Here is a 20737-nt window from a genome sequence, read left to right on the forward strand (position 1 = left end):
CTTTTCCAAAATTTTCTTTGTTTGTAATTTTCAAATTTATTCTTCCCACATGAACATAAAAGTCAGTTTTACAATTTAAAAAATCTTTTAAGATTCAAATAAAATGATTTTAAATAAATAACTTTTGCCTACCATCTTAATACTTTCAGAGACACCCTGAATTTTGCACATTTTGTGTTTGGGATTCTTATTAGTTTTCTATTGATATGCAAAGAGCCAGGCTTTATTTAGAATAAAGAGAATGCTGGGCTTGAATCCAGCTCTGCTGTTTACTAGCTATGTGAACTTGAGCAAGCTATTTAGTCTGCCAGTCCAACTCCCTTCTGTACAGTGGAAATAATAATGCCTACCTAAGAGAGCTGTTGTGAGTTTTACATTATCTTATTTATTAATCTGTTAATTGAGTTATTATGCTTACAAAATTATTTTATATAAGATTGCTCAGCATACAGTAATTCATTGACTCAAAGTAATTAATTTACTTAGTGGGAGCCATAATTGCTATTAGGCATTTTTAAAGACAGGATATCTGAAGTATGTTCAAATGAAATGACGTGATATCTGGCATTTGCTTCAAAATACTCTGGAAAGAGAGTGAAAGGTGTGGCTGAAACAAGATTAACGTCCACAGAGATTCTTTATGCTGTATTTCCCACTTTTATATGTTTGAAAATTCCCCCAAATAAAAAAATTTTAAATGCATCTTTAAAAACTATTAAAAATGACAAAGTGCAAACAATTGTTATTTCTAAGTGGAATATTATATATTAATTATATTATTGTCTGAACTTTTCTGTATTTTGTTAAACCCCTCAAAAAGAAGGAGAGCAAGGAGGGAAGGAAGTGGGGAAAAAGAAAAAACAGAATAAGAAAGAAGACTCCAGTGTCTTTTATCTTTCTTGCCTGTGTGGTGAAACACAGTTGACACTTCTATTTTAACACCAACTTAAAAATTTAAAACATTTAAGAAGATTTTAAGCTAATATAAGGAACAAGTTCTAATAATTAAAACCATTCATCAGCAGACCTGGCTTCTGTGTAATTTGTTATCACTCATCCCTGGAGGGGGTTAATTGAAGTTAATTGACCTCTGGGGTCACTTCTAACTCTGATTCTATAAACCTGACTTTTTAGTTTATATCATTCCTTCGCTTTTGAAACCAAGATTGATAACAGTCTCCTCTATCTTTATAAAATAGATTGCTAAGTAAAGAGTTATTCATTTAACAAATATTTATAAGCAACCCAGGGAAGTAGGTTAGTATAATTTACAGTATAGTGAGGGAGAGGGGTGGCAGGAAGATACATGGCTAAAGAAATAATTACAGTATAATAAAATAAATGATTGCGCTATGGTCAGAGGCTTTCAAGCACAGAAGGCACTAACTCTGGGGAAGTGAAGGAAGACTTCACAGAAGTGACACATGAGCTGATTCTTAAAAATGCTTTAAACAAATATAGATTTATTGTTCTCCCTTCAACCTCAAAAGTTGCACGGCACATCCATACAATGCACCTCTGTAGAGACAGCTGTTAAACAGAACAAGGAGATTCTCTATTTGTAAATAATGTAGAACTTTTCTAGCTGTAAATAATGTGGCACTATCTTCAAGAGATACTATTAGGTGAATAAAACCAGAGTACAGAAATAGAAATGTAAAATGTCTTTACTATTTTTGTGGTATAATTTTTACTGAACGTATCTTTCAGGAATTTATTTGCCTGTGTATAACAGACTCTAACAAACAGTAGCTTAAAGGAATGCAGTGTTTATTTATCTCAGATAGCAAAAAGTCTAGAGATGGGCATATCAGAGCTGGTGTAGCTTTCCTAAGAAGTCTTCCAGGGCCCAGGCGTCTCCTTACCTCCTGCTCACCATTCTTGTGTTGGGAGCCCTCTTTAGGATCCTTAGGTCTCTACTGTGCCTCCAGGCTGCTAGGCTACATTCCAGACAGGCGGAAGGGATAAGCCCAGAACGCCAAAGGTACACATCAGCTGAATCTGCCCCTTATATCGAAAACTCAGTAGAATTCTCAGGAACTTCACCTAGTGAATTTATATTTATTGGCCAGACTGTGCTACAGGATCACCTCTAGCCTCAGGGAATCCTGGGGAGGTGAGTGTTTTTGAGTACATTGTCACTCCAAATAAAATCAAGGGTGTGTTCGTAGTGAGGAAGGAAAGAGTGAATAGGTGGTAACTAGCAGTATCTGCCATGCTTTCTAAAGCTTAGAATGCTAAAAAAAACAATTTGGAGAAATGTTGGAAGAAAATAGATCAAAACAGATGAAGTTGTTTAACATATAATTGAAAGAAAGCAATTTGGTGAAAATTCTTGTGAAAACATCGATTAATCCTCTGGGTTACATCCAATGTGGTAATTACTTCCTTACTCTGATTACTTAACATAAGTGGTATTCATTTGTGACTCTTTTCCAATCAAGATTTAGCATGAAAAATATCCAAGAGTACTAAAATATAGTACGTAAAATGGCATGAAGACTTTTATTTACGATAATTTTTAAAATCCAGTACACTGAAAGTTTACTAGATTACTTTGGGTGGCTAAAATAGGAATAAGATAATGAGAAGAAAATATTCCCAGCTTCTTTCATACTGCTTCTCTGCTGTACACTAAATGAGACTCTTGCACAGTAAAATTTGGAGTTGTTTATCTGGTGATAAAATCTTAAGAGGTAAGAGCACAATACTAGATAGTGGAATTGCAGGACAGATTTCAAGATGAACAATAATTTTATTTCTATTTCCTATAGAAAAGTATGTACCAATAATAGCAATAATTTGGTCTTAAAAAAAACAACAATTAACTGTCAGTCCACATAATTTTTTTAAATTCTCAAATCTTAGAATTTTAGAATTGAATATTAAATTTTAGAACTGAAATCCCTGAATCTTAGAACTGGAAGGGACTTTTTCTCCAGTTGCCCTCCTTTTAGTAATGAGAAGACCAAGGGCCTGAGAGCTTAAGGGATTTGCCCACAGTCTGATGTTACTGGCGGAAGTAGAACTGTTATCTAGGTTCCTGACTGGGCTAAATCACTTGATTTGGTTCTAACCAGATGATTTGGAAACAACTTGATTCCTTTCCCCAGTTACTATGAACAAAAGAGACAAATCTGGTCATACTGTACTTTCTCTTAGCAAAATTCTCTTCCTCAGTGCTTAGAACTTAAGGATGAAAATTGGACAGATTTGTGGTGGACATATACTATTGTTGGTAACATTGATAACTTTGCCTTCTCCTCCCTATTTATTTACTATTCATTAGGTAAATAAACATTTTAAATTATTATTGGTCACTATAGGGTGACTCTGAGTTTCAGCCTTCATAAACTGAATGTTCTTGATCAGATTTAACCTCTTCAGACCTACTGCAATTAGAATCATAAGTAGATAATTGAGAGTTCTTTGTAAATGGTGGGTAGTGTACAAATGATGGGTTTTCATTTTCATTATTATCACTGTTTTTGTTGTTTCTGGCCATGTGGCACTTAAAAATTGCTATTTATTTAATGGATACTATTTTATGATTATAGATATCTTTATCAAAAGCTCAGAATCATTCATTTCCATCCTTAGAGTAATTCAAAATAGTTTTTTGCTTACCTGGTTATTACTTTCATAAACTCAACTGCATGAGAGATTTAACCAATGCTTAACCTTTCTTGAGTTCTATTCTTGCCCATAATCTCATTGTTGAATTTTTATGAAATGTAACAATATGCATTTTTACAGTGAGTGGGTTTGTAAACTATAAAACATTTGCAGGGTACTAATAAAATACCTTTTTTATTCCTTTCTTTTAGTTGTTCTTTTAAAGGATAATTTTTAATTTTAGCTCCTTTTAAAAAATATTTTTTTGTTAACTGCTTAGTAGTCTTATGAGCCTCCATTCTCAATGATTTTCTTTGGGATATAATGAGGTTTAAATCTAAACCATTTCTTGCATTTAGGATTAAACAAGATAATGTATAAAAGTGCTTAGCCTAATGTCTGGTACAAATTACATTCCCATTTATACTGGAGTTCTATTAGATACTAGAAAGGATTCTTAGAAATCCTAAAGTTACAGAGATGAGAAACTTATACTGAGAACAAAGTAAACAGAACTGTGAAAGGTAGCCATCCTCTGGCCAGCTTCTCCGGTTATCCTGGTGACTCATGGGGTGGAGAGTGAGGAAAAATGCAGAGAAGGAAGGTGTCAAGGTCTGCTTATAGATCCCATACTACCCAGTGGAGAGGCCTCTAATAAAAACTTCATGAAAGCCTTTTTGCAAAGGCAGTTAATGTGAAGTTGCAACCAAACTAGCAGCTGTAGTTGCCACAGTTCTGTCTTTAGCTTCACGATGTTTTCCTCTGCCAAAATGTAGTAAGTCATTTCTAAGTTTGAAGCATTCAGCAAGGCAGAGCCACCAGAAATGTACACCTGATTTCCATGACATATATGGCAATGCTGTATTAGCTAGTGGACCCGCTATATGGACATATACATTATTGACATTAATGTATTATGGACACATACATTATTCCAACACAAATTGGAATAAAATGGAACCTGTACCCTGTTGGCAGAGTCATTCCAAAGGAATGAAGAAATCAGTAATCTTAAATTCTGTTATAATATCGAATTATTTCAAAACGAACTCATAATTGATGCCAAGTAAAAACACCATGTACCCATTAGAATATGGCATGATTGAATAAAGCACATTTGAAATCTTCAAAAAACAAGCAACAAAATTCAAAATACTAAGTGAAATAAGTCAGACAGAAAAGACAAATACCATGTGATCTCATTTATATATGGAACCTAAAAACAAAACAACAAAAAACCTGAACTCAGATACAGGGAACATATTTGTGGCTGTCAGAGAGTGGGGTGGGAGGTAGATGAAATGGGTGTAGGTGGTCAAAAGGTACAAACTTGTGGTTTTAGAATAAATAAGTCATGCGGGTGTAATGTACAGCATGCTGACTGTGGTTAATAATACTGCATTTTATACCCAAAAGTTGCTAAGAGTATATCTTACAAGTTCTCATGACAAAGGAAAAAAAAAAAGCTTTTAACTATGTATGGTGATAGATGTTAACTAGACTTATTGGGATCATCATTTTGCTATATATACAATGTTGAATCATTGCGTTGTACACCTGAGACTAATATAGTTGTAAGTCATTTATATTTCAATTTAAAAACTTCATTAAAAAGAAACAATCGAGAAAAATAGACTAATGTATAAATTCTTTATGGTTGAAAACTGAAGTCTGGCGTTAGTGATAAGATGGTGTTCTTGACACTCAGACAAGTCTTACCTTTATGTTTTAGTCAAAGAAGTTTGGCAGAGATCACAGAACTTATCCATACTGCTCTCCTTGTACATCGTGGGATAGTAAATTTAAATGAATTGCAATCTTCTGATGGGCCACTGAAAGACATGCATTTTGGAAATAAAATAGCTATCCTGAGTGGAGACTTTCTTCTAGCAAATGCCTGCAATGGACTAGCTCTGCTACAGAACACCAAGGTAAAACTGGGCAGGGTTTGCTTGTGTCTGGATGGCCTTTAGGTGGCTCTTGGTTGACTGTAAGAGGTACAGAGGTCTGTGTACCCTGCTGCTCCAACTCCACATCTGTAGATGCTCAGTAAAATTGTGATGATGATAATGATGATGACGATGGCCTGTCAACATCAGATAGAACTAGTAAATGCTAGGAAAGAATTTAGAAATTAATTTATATTTTTTTCTGATAACAGATAAAATTATTTGTTAATTATAGGATAGTATTAAATAGTCAATATAAAGAAGATATAAATAAATATTACCTATAATCTTACTATACAGAGATAATCAATGTTAGTTAATATTTTGTTTTATATTCTTTCAGTCTTTTTTGTTTTTCATACTTTTATATATGTGGAGTTTTAGCAACATAGGTGAAAATTTGCGTGTATAAGGTTTTTTTAATCCTGCCTATTTTTTCCCACTTTATGATGTGGGCATTTTCACATGTTATTAACTTTTTCATAAACCTTTTAAAGGCTGAACAATAGTCGATTATTTAGATGTTATATCATTTATTTAACAAATTCTTCATTTTTGGACATTTACGTTGCTTCTGATTTTTTTACTATCATAAGTAGACCTGAAGTAAACATCTTTACACATCAGTTTTCCTCATTCCAGATTTTTCTTTATAGAAATAATACCTAGAAGTGGTTCAAAGGGTTTAAACATTTTTAATATCCTTGATACATATTACCATACCGCTTTCTAGAAAGATTGTAGAGGTATTTCACATAAATCAGGACTAGTTGGCACTGTAAAATAACAGTAGCCAAAACAAGAATGAAGTTTATTTTTTCTCATGTAAAAGTATCTAGGAGTAGGCAGGCCAAGGCTGGCATGGTGAGTCTACAAAGCCAGGAACCCAGGCTCCTGCTGTCTCACTGCTCTGCCGTCCTTATCTGATAACTTTATGGCCCAAGATAATTGCCATTGTTTTCCCACCCCAGTCAGTAGGAGAGAGGGAGGAGGAAGGAAGGACTGAGAAGGGCCGATCTCCTTTCCTTGAAAGTCACAAGAGTATACATCTGGGCTTGCTAAGGTCAATCTCAGTGTAAGTCTGCTGTCCCAGAATCCTATCTGACTTAGCATTTCTCTTGGATTTTTAATTTCTTAACAGAGAGTGACTGCTAATAATTATGTCAGAATAAGCCAGCATGGGTTTGATAGATCTCCACTCTACATTTTCAGCTTCTGCCTCAGTTTTTGTCTAGAGTAGGCTAGTAGTATGTGAAACCCATGTACAGCAGAGAGTTATGTTAAGATATAATGTTAAATCTAAAAGAAAACTAGCAATAACTCATCTCTTTTCCTAACTCTTTCAGACACCTCCCATTCAAGGACAGAATTCAGGGCAATTCCTGATAGTGAGTATCTAGGGCCAGTTAACTAACTCCTTTAACTCAGGTGGTAAGAGAAGAATTTGACACTACTGCCTCAGCTGGCCACTTAGTGTATTATCCAATTATACTAAGACCCGCACAATGGCCTTCAAGAGTCACAAAGCCACCAGGTACCAGTTCAAAAATTCAGTGGGAAACAAAGTTAGAGGTTCGGTATCTATGAAGTATGTGTGGGAAATGAAAGCTGTGTAGAGTGAGTAGAGAGTAGACTGAATGTGCTCGCTTGTATAGTGTAAAGCTTTAACTAGTTGACAGCACTTTGTTTTTGCAATAAACGTTTGGCAACAGGAAGCTCAAAAAAATAAAAGTATATGTTTCATTTTTTAAAGTACTGGATTTGTTTCTCGAAGAAGTGGATAAGGAATGTGTAACTTGCAAAAGTTTGTTGACTTTTATTATCTACTGTGGAGGCCAGGGTGGTATCACTGAATACATGAAAAAGAAGAGTCAGATATGTAGAAAAAGTGTTAGGATCTACTTCCAAAGTTAGGAGTTACTCGAAGGAGACTTCCTGAAAATGATGATTTATCACGTGCAGCTGCAGAAGGTATATATTCATAACACTCTGCGAAGCCTAAATTTTATTTAGATAAATGACTGTTGTTCTAATTTTGGTCCTTTTGACTACAAGTTTTTTTTATGTACATAGAAAAAGAGAAGCAATAGCTTTATGTTTTTTGGCTCCATTGGCAGAAGAAGAACTCTGCAAATATCTAAAAAATTCTAGTTTTAGTTAAGTGTCATCAGGTACTTCAAGTAATTAAATCATTTTAGTTAATTCTAAAAACATATTGTTTTTTCCGTCCATTCATAGAATCAAGGTACAGCCTTTAGAAATATATACCATCAGAAGTAAGCCATTATGGGTAAGATTGGAAATTCAATTTAAAAGTTCAACATGGAAGATAAAATTATTAGTTTATAGTAATGACACAAGTACAAATTTTGTTGAAGCACACACAGTGTTGTGGTAAAAACAATGTTCTTACTACATCGAGATACCTATGGAGTAGTTGGAATTGATTGTGGTATACCCATAATTCATAATTACATCTAAACAAGTGTCGACATTCTACCGATAAAAATAGAAGCTATTGTTATAAAAATTTACAAGTATCTCTAAAGTCAGAGTCTCTGAAAGATAAGGTTTTGAGGATATAGCTGATGTTGAATACAATATGTTCCAGCACAGCAGTACTTGCCTTCTCTTTGTTGCCCATCATCAGTCAGATTTTAGAAATCTTTCTATCCAATAATGGTATTGAACCTTGTTATAAATGAGTTGTTAAAATTTTGTGACATTTTTTTCAACATCAATTGGAAATCTTCTATCAAGTTCAATGAATGGAACACCAAATTAGAGAATTACAATTAATGAAAGCAAAGCTTACATTAGAATTTTTCCCTATAAATCAAGAGAAGAATGGACCAAAATAAATAGTAAGAACTTAAATGCTAAACAAGATTAAAATTTGAAATTCTATAATTGTGATTTGGAGTATACCACTGTGAAGGAAGAATCTTTTGATGGTGCTCCTATTTTGAAAAAATTATACATTGCACATGAATGAAATGAAATTGAGAAGGCCTAGATTTTACAGCATCTAATTTTGACAAAACGTTTAAAAGAATTATAGGGATAATTACTTGACAAGTTTATCTTATAAAAATGTTTGTACAAAGAGAAAGGTACTCTTAAGGAAGGAAAAAGATAGTACCTTGGAAATATTTGAAATAGTTACACTTTTCAATATGAAAAAGAATTAGAATTGAGTATAACCTCCATTTAGCAAATTTGCTCTGAGCTTATCAGGTAACTCAGAACCAGTAGAAAGAGCATTTCCTCAATTAAAAATATTATAGTCTATTAATCAGACTCAATTGAAGGTATCAGTAATTTCAAATTAATCATGAAATGTAACCATGAAGAATATTGCTGGCAGTTTTATTTTAAAATATCATATTTTAAAAATCACATTCTTCAGAAAAGTGCCAGTGACACAATATTAGAGACAGATATGGATGGTTAAGAAACCAATTAAAATATGTGAATGTATACCAAGAATAATTATTCTACTGGCTATTTTATTCAGATCATCAATATAAAGAAGTTATTTTTTACTTGTTTTAATGTACATAAATGTTATTTTTATTTCTTTTAAAATTTTATTTTTGCAAATAGTTTTTGAATAGAACTACTTAACAAGTACACCAGTAGAGTAAAATCAATTATTAGTTAATAAATATACACTTTAAAATATATAAATTTTTAATTACTTTAGCGCTCCCTTTTACTCTCAAGTATCCCAGTTTGGATGATAAATTATGTAATGTCACCACTTTAAATACATTTCTCAGAAGTTATTTGCGATCCGTCTGCTTACATCTTTTTGGCAGAATTTAGTAACATAGCCACACTTAGCTATACGGGAGGCTAAGAAATGGAAACTTTATTGTGGTTAGCCATGTACCCAGCCAAAACTCTGGAAATTACAGAGGATTCTGGGAGACGAGTAGCTTTCTGTCCTACCTCCCCATCATGCTTTTTCTACTAGCATATTTTTCAAGCGACAGATCTGCTAGTTTTTAGGAAGAAAATGGTACAGTACCTTTAATATATAGTTTATAGTCACATGAAAAGGAAGCTAAAGTAAGAAATGAATCAATCAGCCATATAAATGGAATAATAGATCATTTCAAACCTCCCTCCAGAGATTTATTACCATTTAGGCATTCCTTTTATTTTATTTACCCTCAAATTGCTCAGTTTTCTACGTGTATAGTCTACTTTAATGGGTCTCACTAAATTCTCTCTTTTACTGGAATTCACATGATAGCAGAAAGGTGACTGATCCATTGTCCCTGGAAGCTACTTTCTGACTGCATGGTCCACCTTACCTCTTTATCATACTTGCTGTGGTCTGTGATGAAACTTGAGTCTTAGAGAAGGAGAAGGTCTCAGAAAGTGTGGTCTGGTATAGTTTCTGGGCACCTTAAGCTGCACATGACTAGATCTGGCCACGTATACTGGCCATTCATACCTGAGAAGAAGAAATGTTCTGGACATAATCACTGATCCACATTTTAGTGCTACCCCTCAGGCTGGCCCTAATTTAAAAAAACAAGGCTTATTGCCATTAGACAAATTCCTGTTTTCTCTAATCATTAATTTTAACTTACTTTAAGCTAGTCTGATGAAATATCATGTTAGGTTAAGATGTAGTATTAAGAAAATATATAACCATGTTATAATGACACAAACATTCACTTGTTTTTACCACTTCGCCCTATGGGAATAATATTTAACGTGTTTAATTTTCTTAGCTAGCTTGTATCATGCACACAATATTTCTTTCAGCATGGTTCAAGTTCAGAGAAAATAGAGGCTTTACTCCCATCAAAATCAAATCAGATTCATAGCCTGTGAAATCCACTCGGTGTTTTGCATTCAGAAGCATCACTACAAATGTTCCAGAATCTAAGACCTCCACCATCTGCTCCATTAGATGCTGAATTTCAATAGCACTACTTGATTTATAAAAACAAAAACAAAAACAGAAAAAAAAACTTAACACATCCAAGTGACAGTTCAGCCTGAAATTTCTCCTTTAAATAAAAATGATCAGGCATTTTCTTCTCTTTCAATGAGCCCTGTAATTCCATGGTATCATAGGTTTACACTTTTGCATTTTATCAACCTTTGTCTGGTGAGAAAGTTTTTTCTTTTTTAGGTGTTTTTTAATATTTGATGGTTATGTGTTGAATTGAAGATTTATTCTATACAACCTTCCTGTTCATCCAAAATTTGCACCTTGTTCTTCAAAGGGTTATTGAAGGCTCTGTAAGGTCAATTTCAAAAGAAATTGGCTCACTTTTTGTGAAAGACCTTGAGTACCATGTCCAGGGGTCTGTAATTGATCTTCTACAAATCTAGGCTTTTAGTACCCCCTTGTAATCATAATAGATGATTTCCAAATCATGTGAACAATGTTTTCAACTGAGGAGACTGTAAGGGGTAACTAAAGTGCTTGAAAGTCAAGAATTATCTTTGATAAAGCAAATCTACCATATTCAGAACAAATTCCTTTTATTTAAATACTTGGCAGTATTCCCATCAGAATATCTTTTTAAGGAAAGTGAAGTGAGATCTCAGAAGAGGACCAGTTTTATTAAATGAATTCCCAGAAGCTTAAGTTGATTGAGTATATGTAATACTAATAATTATCATGGTTGGGGGGAGTGCGGAGTTGGAGGTGGCAATAAATATTTCTTTGGGGCAGTATTAAATTTTCTTAAGTTCTCTGTATATGGTTAATGTCTTGGTAAAGTTAGATTTCTATTTAATGATGTTTTAATTTTCTGTTATAAGAAAGAAAAATTGTCAGCAATAGCAATGGAAATAGACACCGCAGCAGAATTTCTGTACGTAAAGAACGTCGCTGGTTTTTTCACAGGACAGCCTACTTTTTCTTTAAGGATGTGTATTTAACTTGGTAATTAAAGATAGCATATTTGTAGCCACTTTAATTTTTTCTGACTTATTTGTTCTACTAATTTCCCATTTTCTTGTGCTACTGGATTCTTCTCTAAATTTCTATGTGTTTATCTCTGTACTTCTCCTGGGATAGACCATTAGATGAAGGGTTCTGCAATCATATGAAATTCAGAGCTTTTTATAATTGCCAAGGCTAAAATTAGCAAAGTCAATTATTCTCCCTATCAGTTTTCCCTGAAGATATTAGGGGTCTTCAAGGTAATTGCTTTAGGTAACACTTAGATTTTTAAATATCTCTAAGTATAGAAGTTGGTATATTAATCTTCTGGTAATTGTCTTCTTACTATTATAACTGTAGTCACATAAGTGTGAATTAACAAGGTTTTGAATTCAAGAGTGAGTTTAAAAATTAATGCTTACATTTTCATTCATTTTCAATTATGGAACCTAAGGGCAGCTTTTTATTTTAGTACTTTACTGTTTAAAAACCCTGGACTAAGACACCTAAGAATATCTCTTTTTAAGCCATAAATTCCCTGACTTCATTGAATTATTATGTTCACATAGAACATCACTGACAAGACAGGGTCATGCCAGAATCTAAATTTTAGTGTTTTAGCATCAAACTATCAGTGAGACATGCTGAATAATTGGTGGGAAGTCATGAATGGAAAAGCACTATAATTTAGAAATCTGGCTGACCATTACAGGTTCTCCCTGGTCCCTGTGTTTATCTGTAAACTGAATTTATATTTAAGGATTAAGCCACAATGCAAATAAGACTGTATAGATTACTACTTGTCATCTTTTAAAAAACAAACAAACAAACAAAAAAACTGTGTTTTATTTTCCATACATAGTGATAACCATAATATTTAAATAATTGAATTCACAATGTTTTCTTTTTAAATCTTCATAGTCATTTTCATTTAATGGGCCTGTCACCATGCATCAGATGATAGACTATGAGTTAGCCCAAATCTTGTCTGCACACCCAGAACATTATCATGATGTCACTCCTGGAGGCTGTTCTATTAAGCATTAGTGATTTATATTTCAAAATAACCAGTGGCACAGATGTATTACTTACATAACTGATGTATTTCCTTATGTTAACTTTGTTTTCCTAAAGGCATAAATATGTTATTTACGTGGAAGAATTTTGTTTGTATAAATATGCTCAATTTATACATATGAATCACCTCCTTTTACACTATCTATATATTTGAATAGAGAGCCTACTATTGGTTATGTTTGTCTTATCTTTCATATTCATGCTGAAAAGTGGGACCTAAAAACATGCTATACCATATGAAATTTAAATTTTTCCCTACCATAGTCATTTAAAATGGGCATTATTGTGACCTTGTATGTTTATAGTCTTGTTAGCACTATTTTACTTGTGGAAATTATTGAATTAATATCTTTCAGCCTCTCTAGTTTGACACCCAAGATTAATACTCTTTTCTACATATAACCCACTCAAGTACAGATTTTCATGACTAAAATAAATGTGTACAGAAGGTAAGTAGGATGTCATATATTGTAACAATAAAGGAAACTATCTCCATAGCAATTAAATAAAGTCAAAATGCTATCATATAATTACAATTTCAAAATTCCCAAACTAATTTTTCCACAGTTTTGTCTTATTGTGTGCTAATATAGCCACATATTAAACAGGCAATATATTTTCTGAGACTGCTTCTTTGATCTTTAAAGTAAAAGTGATAAACGATTAGTTTTTGAGAAGTGTACTAGAAATAAGCAGACACTCAGAAGCTAAGCAGGGTCGGGCCTGGTTAGTACTTGGATAGGAGACCACCTAGGAAGACCAGATGCTGTAGGCATAAAAAAATAAAAAAATAAGGGATTGTAAGCTGACAAGGTTCTTGCAATCTGTGAGGTCAACCAAGGGTTTCCTTGCCTAAAACAAACAAACAAACAAACAAAAAAGTAAATAAATAAATAAATAAGTGAATGAATGAATGAATGAATGAATAAATAAGCAAAAAAACAAACAAATCAAGAAGACAAAATGTTATGTTCTTTTAAAATTTATCACATTAAAACCTTGAACTTTGCCCTCTTGGTGTCATAAAACAATGGAATGAAGTGTCTTTTGGCATAGGAAGGTCAAATGCCATCATGCCAACTGGACATTTCTCAGAGTGTCTTTGTTAAACCAGAAACCTGATGACAAGGAAGAAGAGCAAGAAAAGTATTTCTTCTTCTATGTGTCTGGCATTTATAGAAGCACATTAAAAAAAAAAAGTCTGAGTTCAACAAAGTACATCTTCCAAAGAAATGGGTGGAGTTGAAGCAACACCATGGTTGCCATGAGAGGTATAAATATATTGATTGTAATGATTTTATAGTACACTTAGCAACCTCGAGTTTTGTAAATCCCCTTTTCTACTCTCCAGAAATAAAATTAATTAAACCAGCTTTTATCCCTCCGTTTTCACTAACATAAATTTCAAATTTCTCCAAAGCCAGAAAGAGAAAAAAATCTATTTCCCAGCTTGAGTTATTCAGTACTCTTTTTTTTTTTTTTTTTTTGGCCTTTCTAATGATTTTACTCCTGAGTTAGAAGTACTGGATAGATGAATAGCTGATTCCGTCTTCTGCATCCTCAGCTTACCTAACTTCATATCTCTTCTCCATCCATCTTTTCTTCACCCCAGTAGACTAGCACATGGTGCCACTTTCTTTGTCTCTTACTGTTCACAACTCAGTTGATTTCATGTCAGAAAATCTCTAAAGTGTATACACATCTTCTTAAACCCTTTTCCCCCGGTTTTTCATTCTTTCTCTTATCTATTCAGAAAAATTACCATCCATCTTTTTGCCTTATCCTTGTTTCTTTCAAGAGGAAAAATAAACCAAGAAACTTTACTTGGAGTTTAAAATCAGAGTAAAACTTGGTATACTCTTATGTTAAGAAAAAGGAAAATTATATAATTAGAAATGAAATAGGCTTAAGATCGAATGAGTGTCTCTATGTTTCATCTTATTAAACCAAATTTACCTGTAACTATCAATATTTAAAGATCATTTAAAAAACATTTCCTATTTAGTTTTATTTTTCTATTTTACTTAATTGTAGGTATTGTATAATTGTGGTTTTCTATTCTATTTTTAATTACAAATATATGCTATTTCTAACATAGGGGCTAACCAAGCTTTAGTGGGCTGTCCTGGGAACCTAGCCACCTTGTATTTTGGGAAAATGTGGTATGAGCTCCAAACCATTGACTTATAGATGAAATTTCAAAATGCAGTGCTTTTGTAATCTGGTACCTACTGCATTACATTAAAACCGAATTTGAACACCATAAGCAAAAGAAAATTTAAGAGCATCCATAAGTGTCTGTGTGACCACTTTTTATTAGTAGCCTCCTATAGCTCAGTTGGATTGCTGTAACTTTGGTTTTAGCATTTCCATCATTTTCTTGAATCCTCAGAGTTGTAAATTCTCAATGAAAAAAAATTCCCAAAGTTGGCTTTTGGGGCCTTAACCCAGGAGCAAATATTATTTATTTAGCAATGGTGATTGGGGAAGAGCCCTTTTCTGGCAGCTAATGACCTACTGGAGGACTTATGTGCCCAAGGCAAAGCTAAAGGCCATTAGCCCAACAGGTCATTAACTGACAAATGCCTGACCTTGAGATCATTTCTGATATTGTAAACGGTGAAAACCTTAAAGTGGGTTTGTTGGAAAGTATGGCTCTGCCAAAGATCTTCCTTTTTAAGTATTTTGGAAACTGCATTAAATTGATTGTTATTATTCATGTGGCTTAATTGTCTTTGCTTGGGGCCATTTTCATTGTGCACAGCAAGTCAGTCAGACATCAGTAAACACCAAAACTATACTCTGTGTCCAACTTTTAGTTTTTAAAGGACAACATCTCTGTTTAGAATATCAGGTTAACTATTTCATTACCAAGCAGTTGCAGCTACACTCTTGTAGCTCACTTACATTTTCATAATGTATTGGGCTGTATAGCAAGCACTTAGGTATTTTACACTCCTTGGAGATGACACATAAAGCTACAAAGAGAAGTGAAACGAACCCTGAAGTATAGAAGTCTGTGGACTTAATTCCTGTCCCTGGCTTTTTTTTTTTTTTTTTAAATTAGTCATTTAACATTGGCTAGCTCATTTTTACCTCTCAGAATTCCAGGTTCAGATCTTTTTCTTCAGACTATTTATCTAATGTCTTAATTACCCAACTTTACAAATGAAATTAGAAATTTTATAATGTAGAAGATTTAATCTTTATTAAAATTGCTACCAAACATTTAAAAATAATATTGACATATTTTTGAGTGCTTTCTATGTAGTAGGCACTGTTGTTTACGTGCTTTATGCATATTAACCCATTTAATCCCTCCTAAAGTATGGAAAAGGTTAAGTAATTTCTTTGAGGTAATTCTGCTACTAAATGGCAATGCTGCTGTCTAAATTCAAGTCAACTGGCTCTCAAATCCTCGTGCTTAACTAAAGTACAATACTAACAAGCCAACAAAGAACCATAACTTTTTTGCCTGCAATTTTGCCATTACTGATACTAGAATTTATATCTTAAACAACTAGTAGTTTTTAAATATTGGAATAAATATTTCAATACAAATAGCAATAGGGGTTTTGTGAAACATTTTAGAAAAATAACTAGTAAGCAAAAGCAACTTATTTTAATTTCCTCATATGTAAAATGAAGTCAGCATTATCTTCATCCCCTGCATTCCTATTAGTTCTAATATTCTATAATTCTGAGTGTTGTGGAAAAAAGTCTAAACTTACAACATATAACTAGATCCTGAAAATGGCATGAAATATAAAGGACTACAAGGAAATCAAGAAAATTTGTTAATAAACCAAAGATGTAATAGAGAATCCAAAATCTTATATAAATATCAGAGTTCTAGAGATTTGGATGCAATTTCAGCAAGCTAAAGTAATACCCTAAATTTAATGAACTCACCTTTATGGCAGATTTGTGATGAGAAACTTACATGGCTTTAATTGTTCAAGACTTTGAAAGCTATAAGGTGATATGCAAATATAAATTTCTGAAAATAGTGATTAAACAGTGATTACTGCAAATTTGTTTTGAAATAGTTATGACTGATACAACAAGTTCACATATTAGAACAGTGTTGGTAATTCAACACAAATTTTTGTGTGCATTGAGCTAAGCATTGGAGATACCAGTTTAAAAGCTAATTGTATATCTTTATAAATAGGAAAATTTCTAACCCAAGGGTATCAGTATTTGATTCAAGGGTATAATGCAGCCAACCTCAAGTTTCTACTACCTGATTTTTTTGAAGGAGGGAAAAAAATAGATTACCTAATTTTCTGGAATGTAGTACTGTTACCGCTGGGGCCTATCCGACTGAGTTCAGTGTCACCCACGGCAGGGGAGAGGGATAATGGACGGCACAGGAGTGTAGTTAGCAATTTTCCTTGGTTCTTCCCTATTGACGCAGTGAAGAATCACAGGTCAGTGAGATTTAGAAAAGATTTATTAAAAGTATATTTTAGAAAGACAAAGAATGCCTCCAAGGAAGCACATGGAGAAAGACAAAGCATGCCCCAAGGAGGCACGTGGTTTCAGCAACGAGAGCCACAACAGAGTGCTATAATAACAACCACAACAAGAGGGTAAAAAAAGACCACAAAAAAAAGCCACACAAAAAGCCACAAAAGGGCAAAAAAGGCAAAAAAAGATCCAGAAATGGGAATGTCTGCATTATATCTGGGCCATGAAAGGTGGTTCCAGAGGCATTCCTAGGTGATGGGCAAGCGAGATCATTTTGATTGACACTTTGCTGCTATATAACTCCTTGCCTAGTGCTCATGTCCTTACCCAGAATTCAGTGTTATAATTAGATTCATGAACTTCCAAGCATAAACGCAGTATTATAATGAAGCTTAAATTGTAGGCAAATTAGGGTATTATCTTCTGCACAGACGTCTGTTGCTGGATTAAACCAGCTAAGATTATGGCCCTCCTGTCCTTTGTCTCTGGGGATGCAGGAGGGATTCTCTAACTACTAATATGGTGTTCTTTGGGTGGTCTCTGGGCTGGGCCACTATTCCTTTGTTCCCCTTGTCGCTTATGTCTGCCTAGCTACCTAACAGTACCAGTAGGGCCAAGTTATTTTTAGAATTCCATTGAATCACAGATTTTGGAGGGCTGTGAAGGTATTTGGAAGAAATACAATTACAGTTTTAGACAAGATGCATGGATTTTAATGCATATGATTCATACTTTTATTTCTGTGGCTGCCTTTGAAGTGCAAACTTTGGGATGTCTCTAATTTACAAACATCTGCCTTTTAGTGTGGCCCAATTTAAAGAGGAATTAGTTAAGCTGAAAAGTGAACTGTGTTCCCCAAAAGACATGGTATCCTTGGAATTTTCAAGATGTGTAAGAAATCCCAGAAAAATCCTGAAATTTTTAACTCTTTGTCCAAATGTGGTCTAAGCCAATTTGTTTTTATAAATCTTGGATCAAAGCTAAGAATCAACATCAGTGATATAAACCAACAAGATTGATATGTACCTCACAGAATATACCCTATAGTACCCAAGAATGATTCTGTTTTATCCCGCCTCCTGCCTCTTATTTTCATTCAGTTAATTTACATGTTTCGGGTATAAAATGATACAGAAATTAACATCTTTACAAAACATATTTCAGAATAACAATGTTTAAACTGTATGGGAACTTAATGTGCAATTAAGATGGTTAACCAAGGTATGAGCTGTACATGACATTTATCAGCATGATGTAAGATAATGTTTCAAACCACAAATCACATCCTGTTTATTGGTAGTACTAACATCAATTTACCAAATCACTAGCCACACCTTTTTTTTTTTAATGGAATACAGTAGAAAATAGAGGGATAATAAAACTTTTGTTTTATGAAACTTTTTACTCATTTTTATACATATGCATGTGTGCATGTACTTCATCGTGATATAAAATACAGCCCTTACTGTGGGTTACAATTTAAAATTTTTGAAAGCCAATATTATTAGGCAGTGTTCTAACCAGCAGTATCTGTTCAGTTGAATGAAATACTGTACTACGATTATAGTGTTTTGAAGTTTCACATTGTGAACTTGTGTTTCTCGAGGGTGAGATTAACTTCTAGGTAAAAGTACACTTGGAAAACATCACTTAACATCACTGAGAGGGTCCTCAATGAAGCAGTGAAAGAAAAGAGAAATTATCAGCCACATGGGGAAAAGTGGGCAGATCAGTGAAATGGCAGACATAATTCTCAGAGCAAGTTCAGTCAGAACAAAGTGTAACGGTGCCACCAAGTAAAGAACGTACTAATAGGGAACATCCCGAGTACAACAGATTTCATGTGCAGCAATTCCCATGTAGAAGAAGGTGGAAAATCAGACAACTAACTGTTGTATGATAGTGTAGGAATTTGTTTTATTAATAAGCAACTATTTACAGTTTTTATGGTAATGCCAGAGACTTGACACAACCAGCTTTCTTTAACCTACTGAAAAGCATCTCCTCCTTTATTTCTTATGAAAAGTTAACCTTGATTTAAGCATTTAGATTATCTGCCACTTTTTCAGGGACCTAATCATTGGTTAAATAAATAATTATTTGTCATTGTTCAGTGACAAACAGAAAGCCAAGAACTATGTACCTTCATTCAAAAAAATGAATAAATTTTTGGACTACTGTTTTACTGTTAGTAAAAAAAATATTTGGCTAATTAACTATTCCTTACAATTTTAAGAATTTTTTTTTAATGTATACAACTGCACATTTAAGTATTTCTGATCACAGGTCTTACCGTTGATAAGCAAACTGAGGTCAAAAAAATAATGTTGCTGGCCTGCAGTCATGCAGAGCTTATCTGTATATTAACCTTCTAAGTGACAAACACAAATTAATGGCCTTTATCTTTTTAAGGCTGTATCTACTTGCATTAGTATAGTACCAGGCACTAGGAGGCTATCAAAAATGTTTATGGAATGAGTGTACTCTTCAAAAATAATATTAAACTTCAACCTTTATATTCAAGCCGTTTTCCTGAACTTGGGGTCTATTTTTTTGTTTTTTTCAGTTTTGAATTTATACTTTTCTTTAGTTCACTGAACTTTCCTGAATCCTCCTTGACAAATGTTACCAGTAGTTAGCGTTTATAAACCAATGTATCAGCTGTTCGAAATGAAAAATTAAGATTATCAATTTGCTTAGTTTTTGCTGCACCTGTCCTACTGGTAGGTGCCATTTCTCTCTCTGCTCATCCCCCTTAGCCAGAAAGAACTTCCAGCTCACTAGAACAGATTGCCATCCCTCCCACAAATAAGCTCGGCCTTACACATTTGGCAGTATTGAAAAGGCTTCCTTCAAAAAGCCAAGTTAGAGGCTCTCTCCAGAACTCCTGTGAGTTACTGGTGTGTTTATTGCAACAGACCTCTCATCATTGTCTTCATTAAACCTGGTCTTTGTCTGATAGGAAAGAGTGGAGAGAACTATTCCTTCATAGACTTCATCAATGGTTTTATTAAAGCCGCTCATTTATATTAATCAGCATTGCAGATTAGGGCTCATCTGGGTTGTTTGAGCCCAGGTGGTGGGTTAGTAGACTTACCCCTTATTTGGCCACTGCTGCTGCTCCCCGGGTTCTTCAGAGGTTGCGTCTCCATCAAGGCTGCCAGCCTGAAAGCTCTGACTGAGCACCGGGGACTTAATCCACCTGGATGGAGATAGTTTGCTGAAACCCAGTTTATAAATGATAAAGTGCTTTACAAATGTCAGATATTATTATTGGTCTCTATATGGGAGTACACTACTCCTTAACCCTTCCTTCTCTACCTTACCTTGGTAATGTCAGTCTTTCCATCTTTAAATGTATCTCTCATATACTTGGTGCTTCATTTGTGTGAAAAGGAACTAAAGAGTGATGCTAACTGCTCTGGTTACCATTAGCAGACTATTCAGCATCTTTTATCTATAAATGTATTTTTTTGTAATTCCTTTTCACTGACAATTTAGGTTTTGTCACTTAAAAAAAATCTTGACAATATCCCTTCAAATACCAAAGTTCTTTTAAAAGGATATATTTATGTTAAATCCATCTTTTGTTCCTCCCAAGATGTATATGAGAAATAATTCTTCCCCAAGGGCATTTTACTTTTGTGGCTGCTTTGTGCATTGCTATTTGTTCCTGGGGGTGGGGAGAGGAGTGCAATAAATTTGC

General features: G+C 33.8%; 1 protein-coding gene across 2 annotated transcripts in view; it reads left to right on the forward strand.

Annotated features, from left to right (window-relative positions):
- The window catches only part of PDSS2 (decaprenyl diphosphate synthase subunit 2), a 211833-nt gene that overhangs the window by 117340 nt on the left and 73756 nt on the right, over nucleotides 1-20737 (forward strand). For both annotated transcript variants that reach the window (XM_023530921.1, XM_011360692.2), the window contains one exon: nucleotides 5348-5546. In XM_023530921.1, the coding sequence (XP_023386689.1) occupies nucleotides 5348-5546 (199 nt within the window). The remainder of the gene's footprint in view (nucleotides 1-5347; nucleotides 5547-20737) is intronic.

The sequence above is a fragment of the Pteropus vampyrus genome, unplaced genomic scaffold, assembly GCF_000151845.1.
Source record: "Pteropus vampyrus isolate Shadow unplaced genomic scaffold, Pvam_2.0 Scaffold58, whole genome shotgun sequence".
NCBI lineage: Eukaryota > Metazoa > Chordata > Mammalia > Chiroptera > Pteropodidae > Pteropus > Pteropus vampyrus.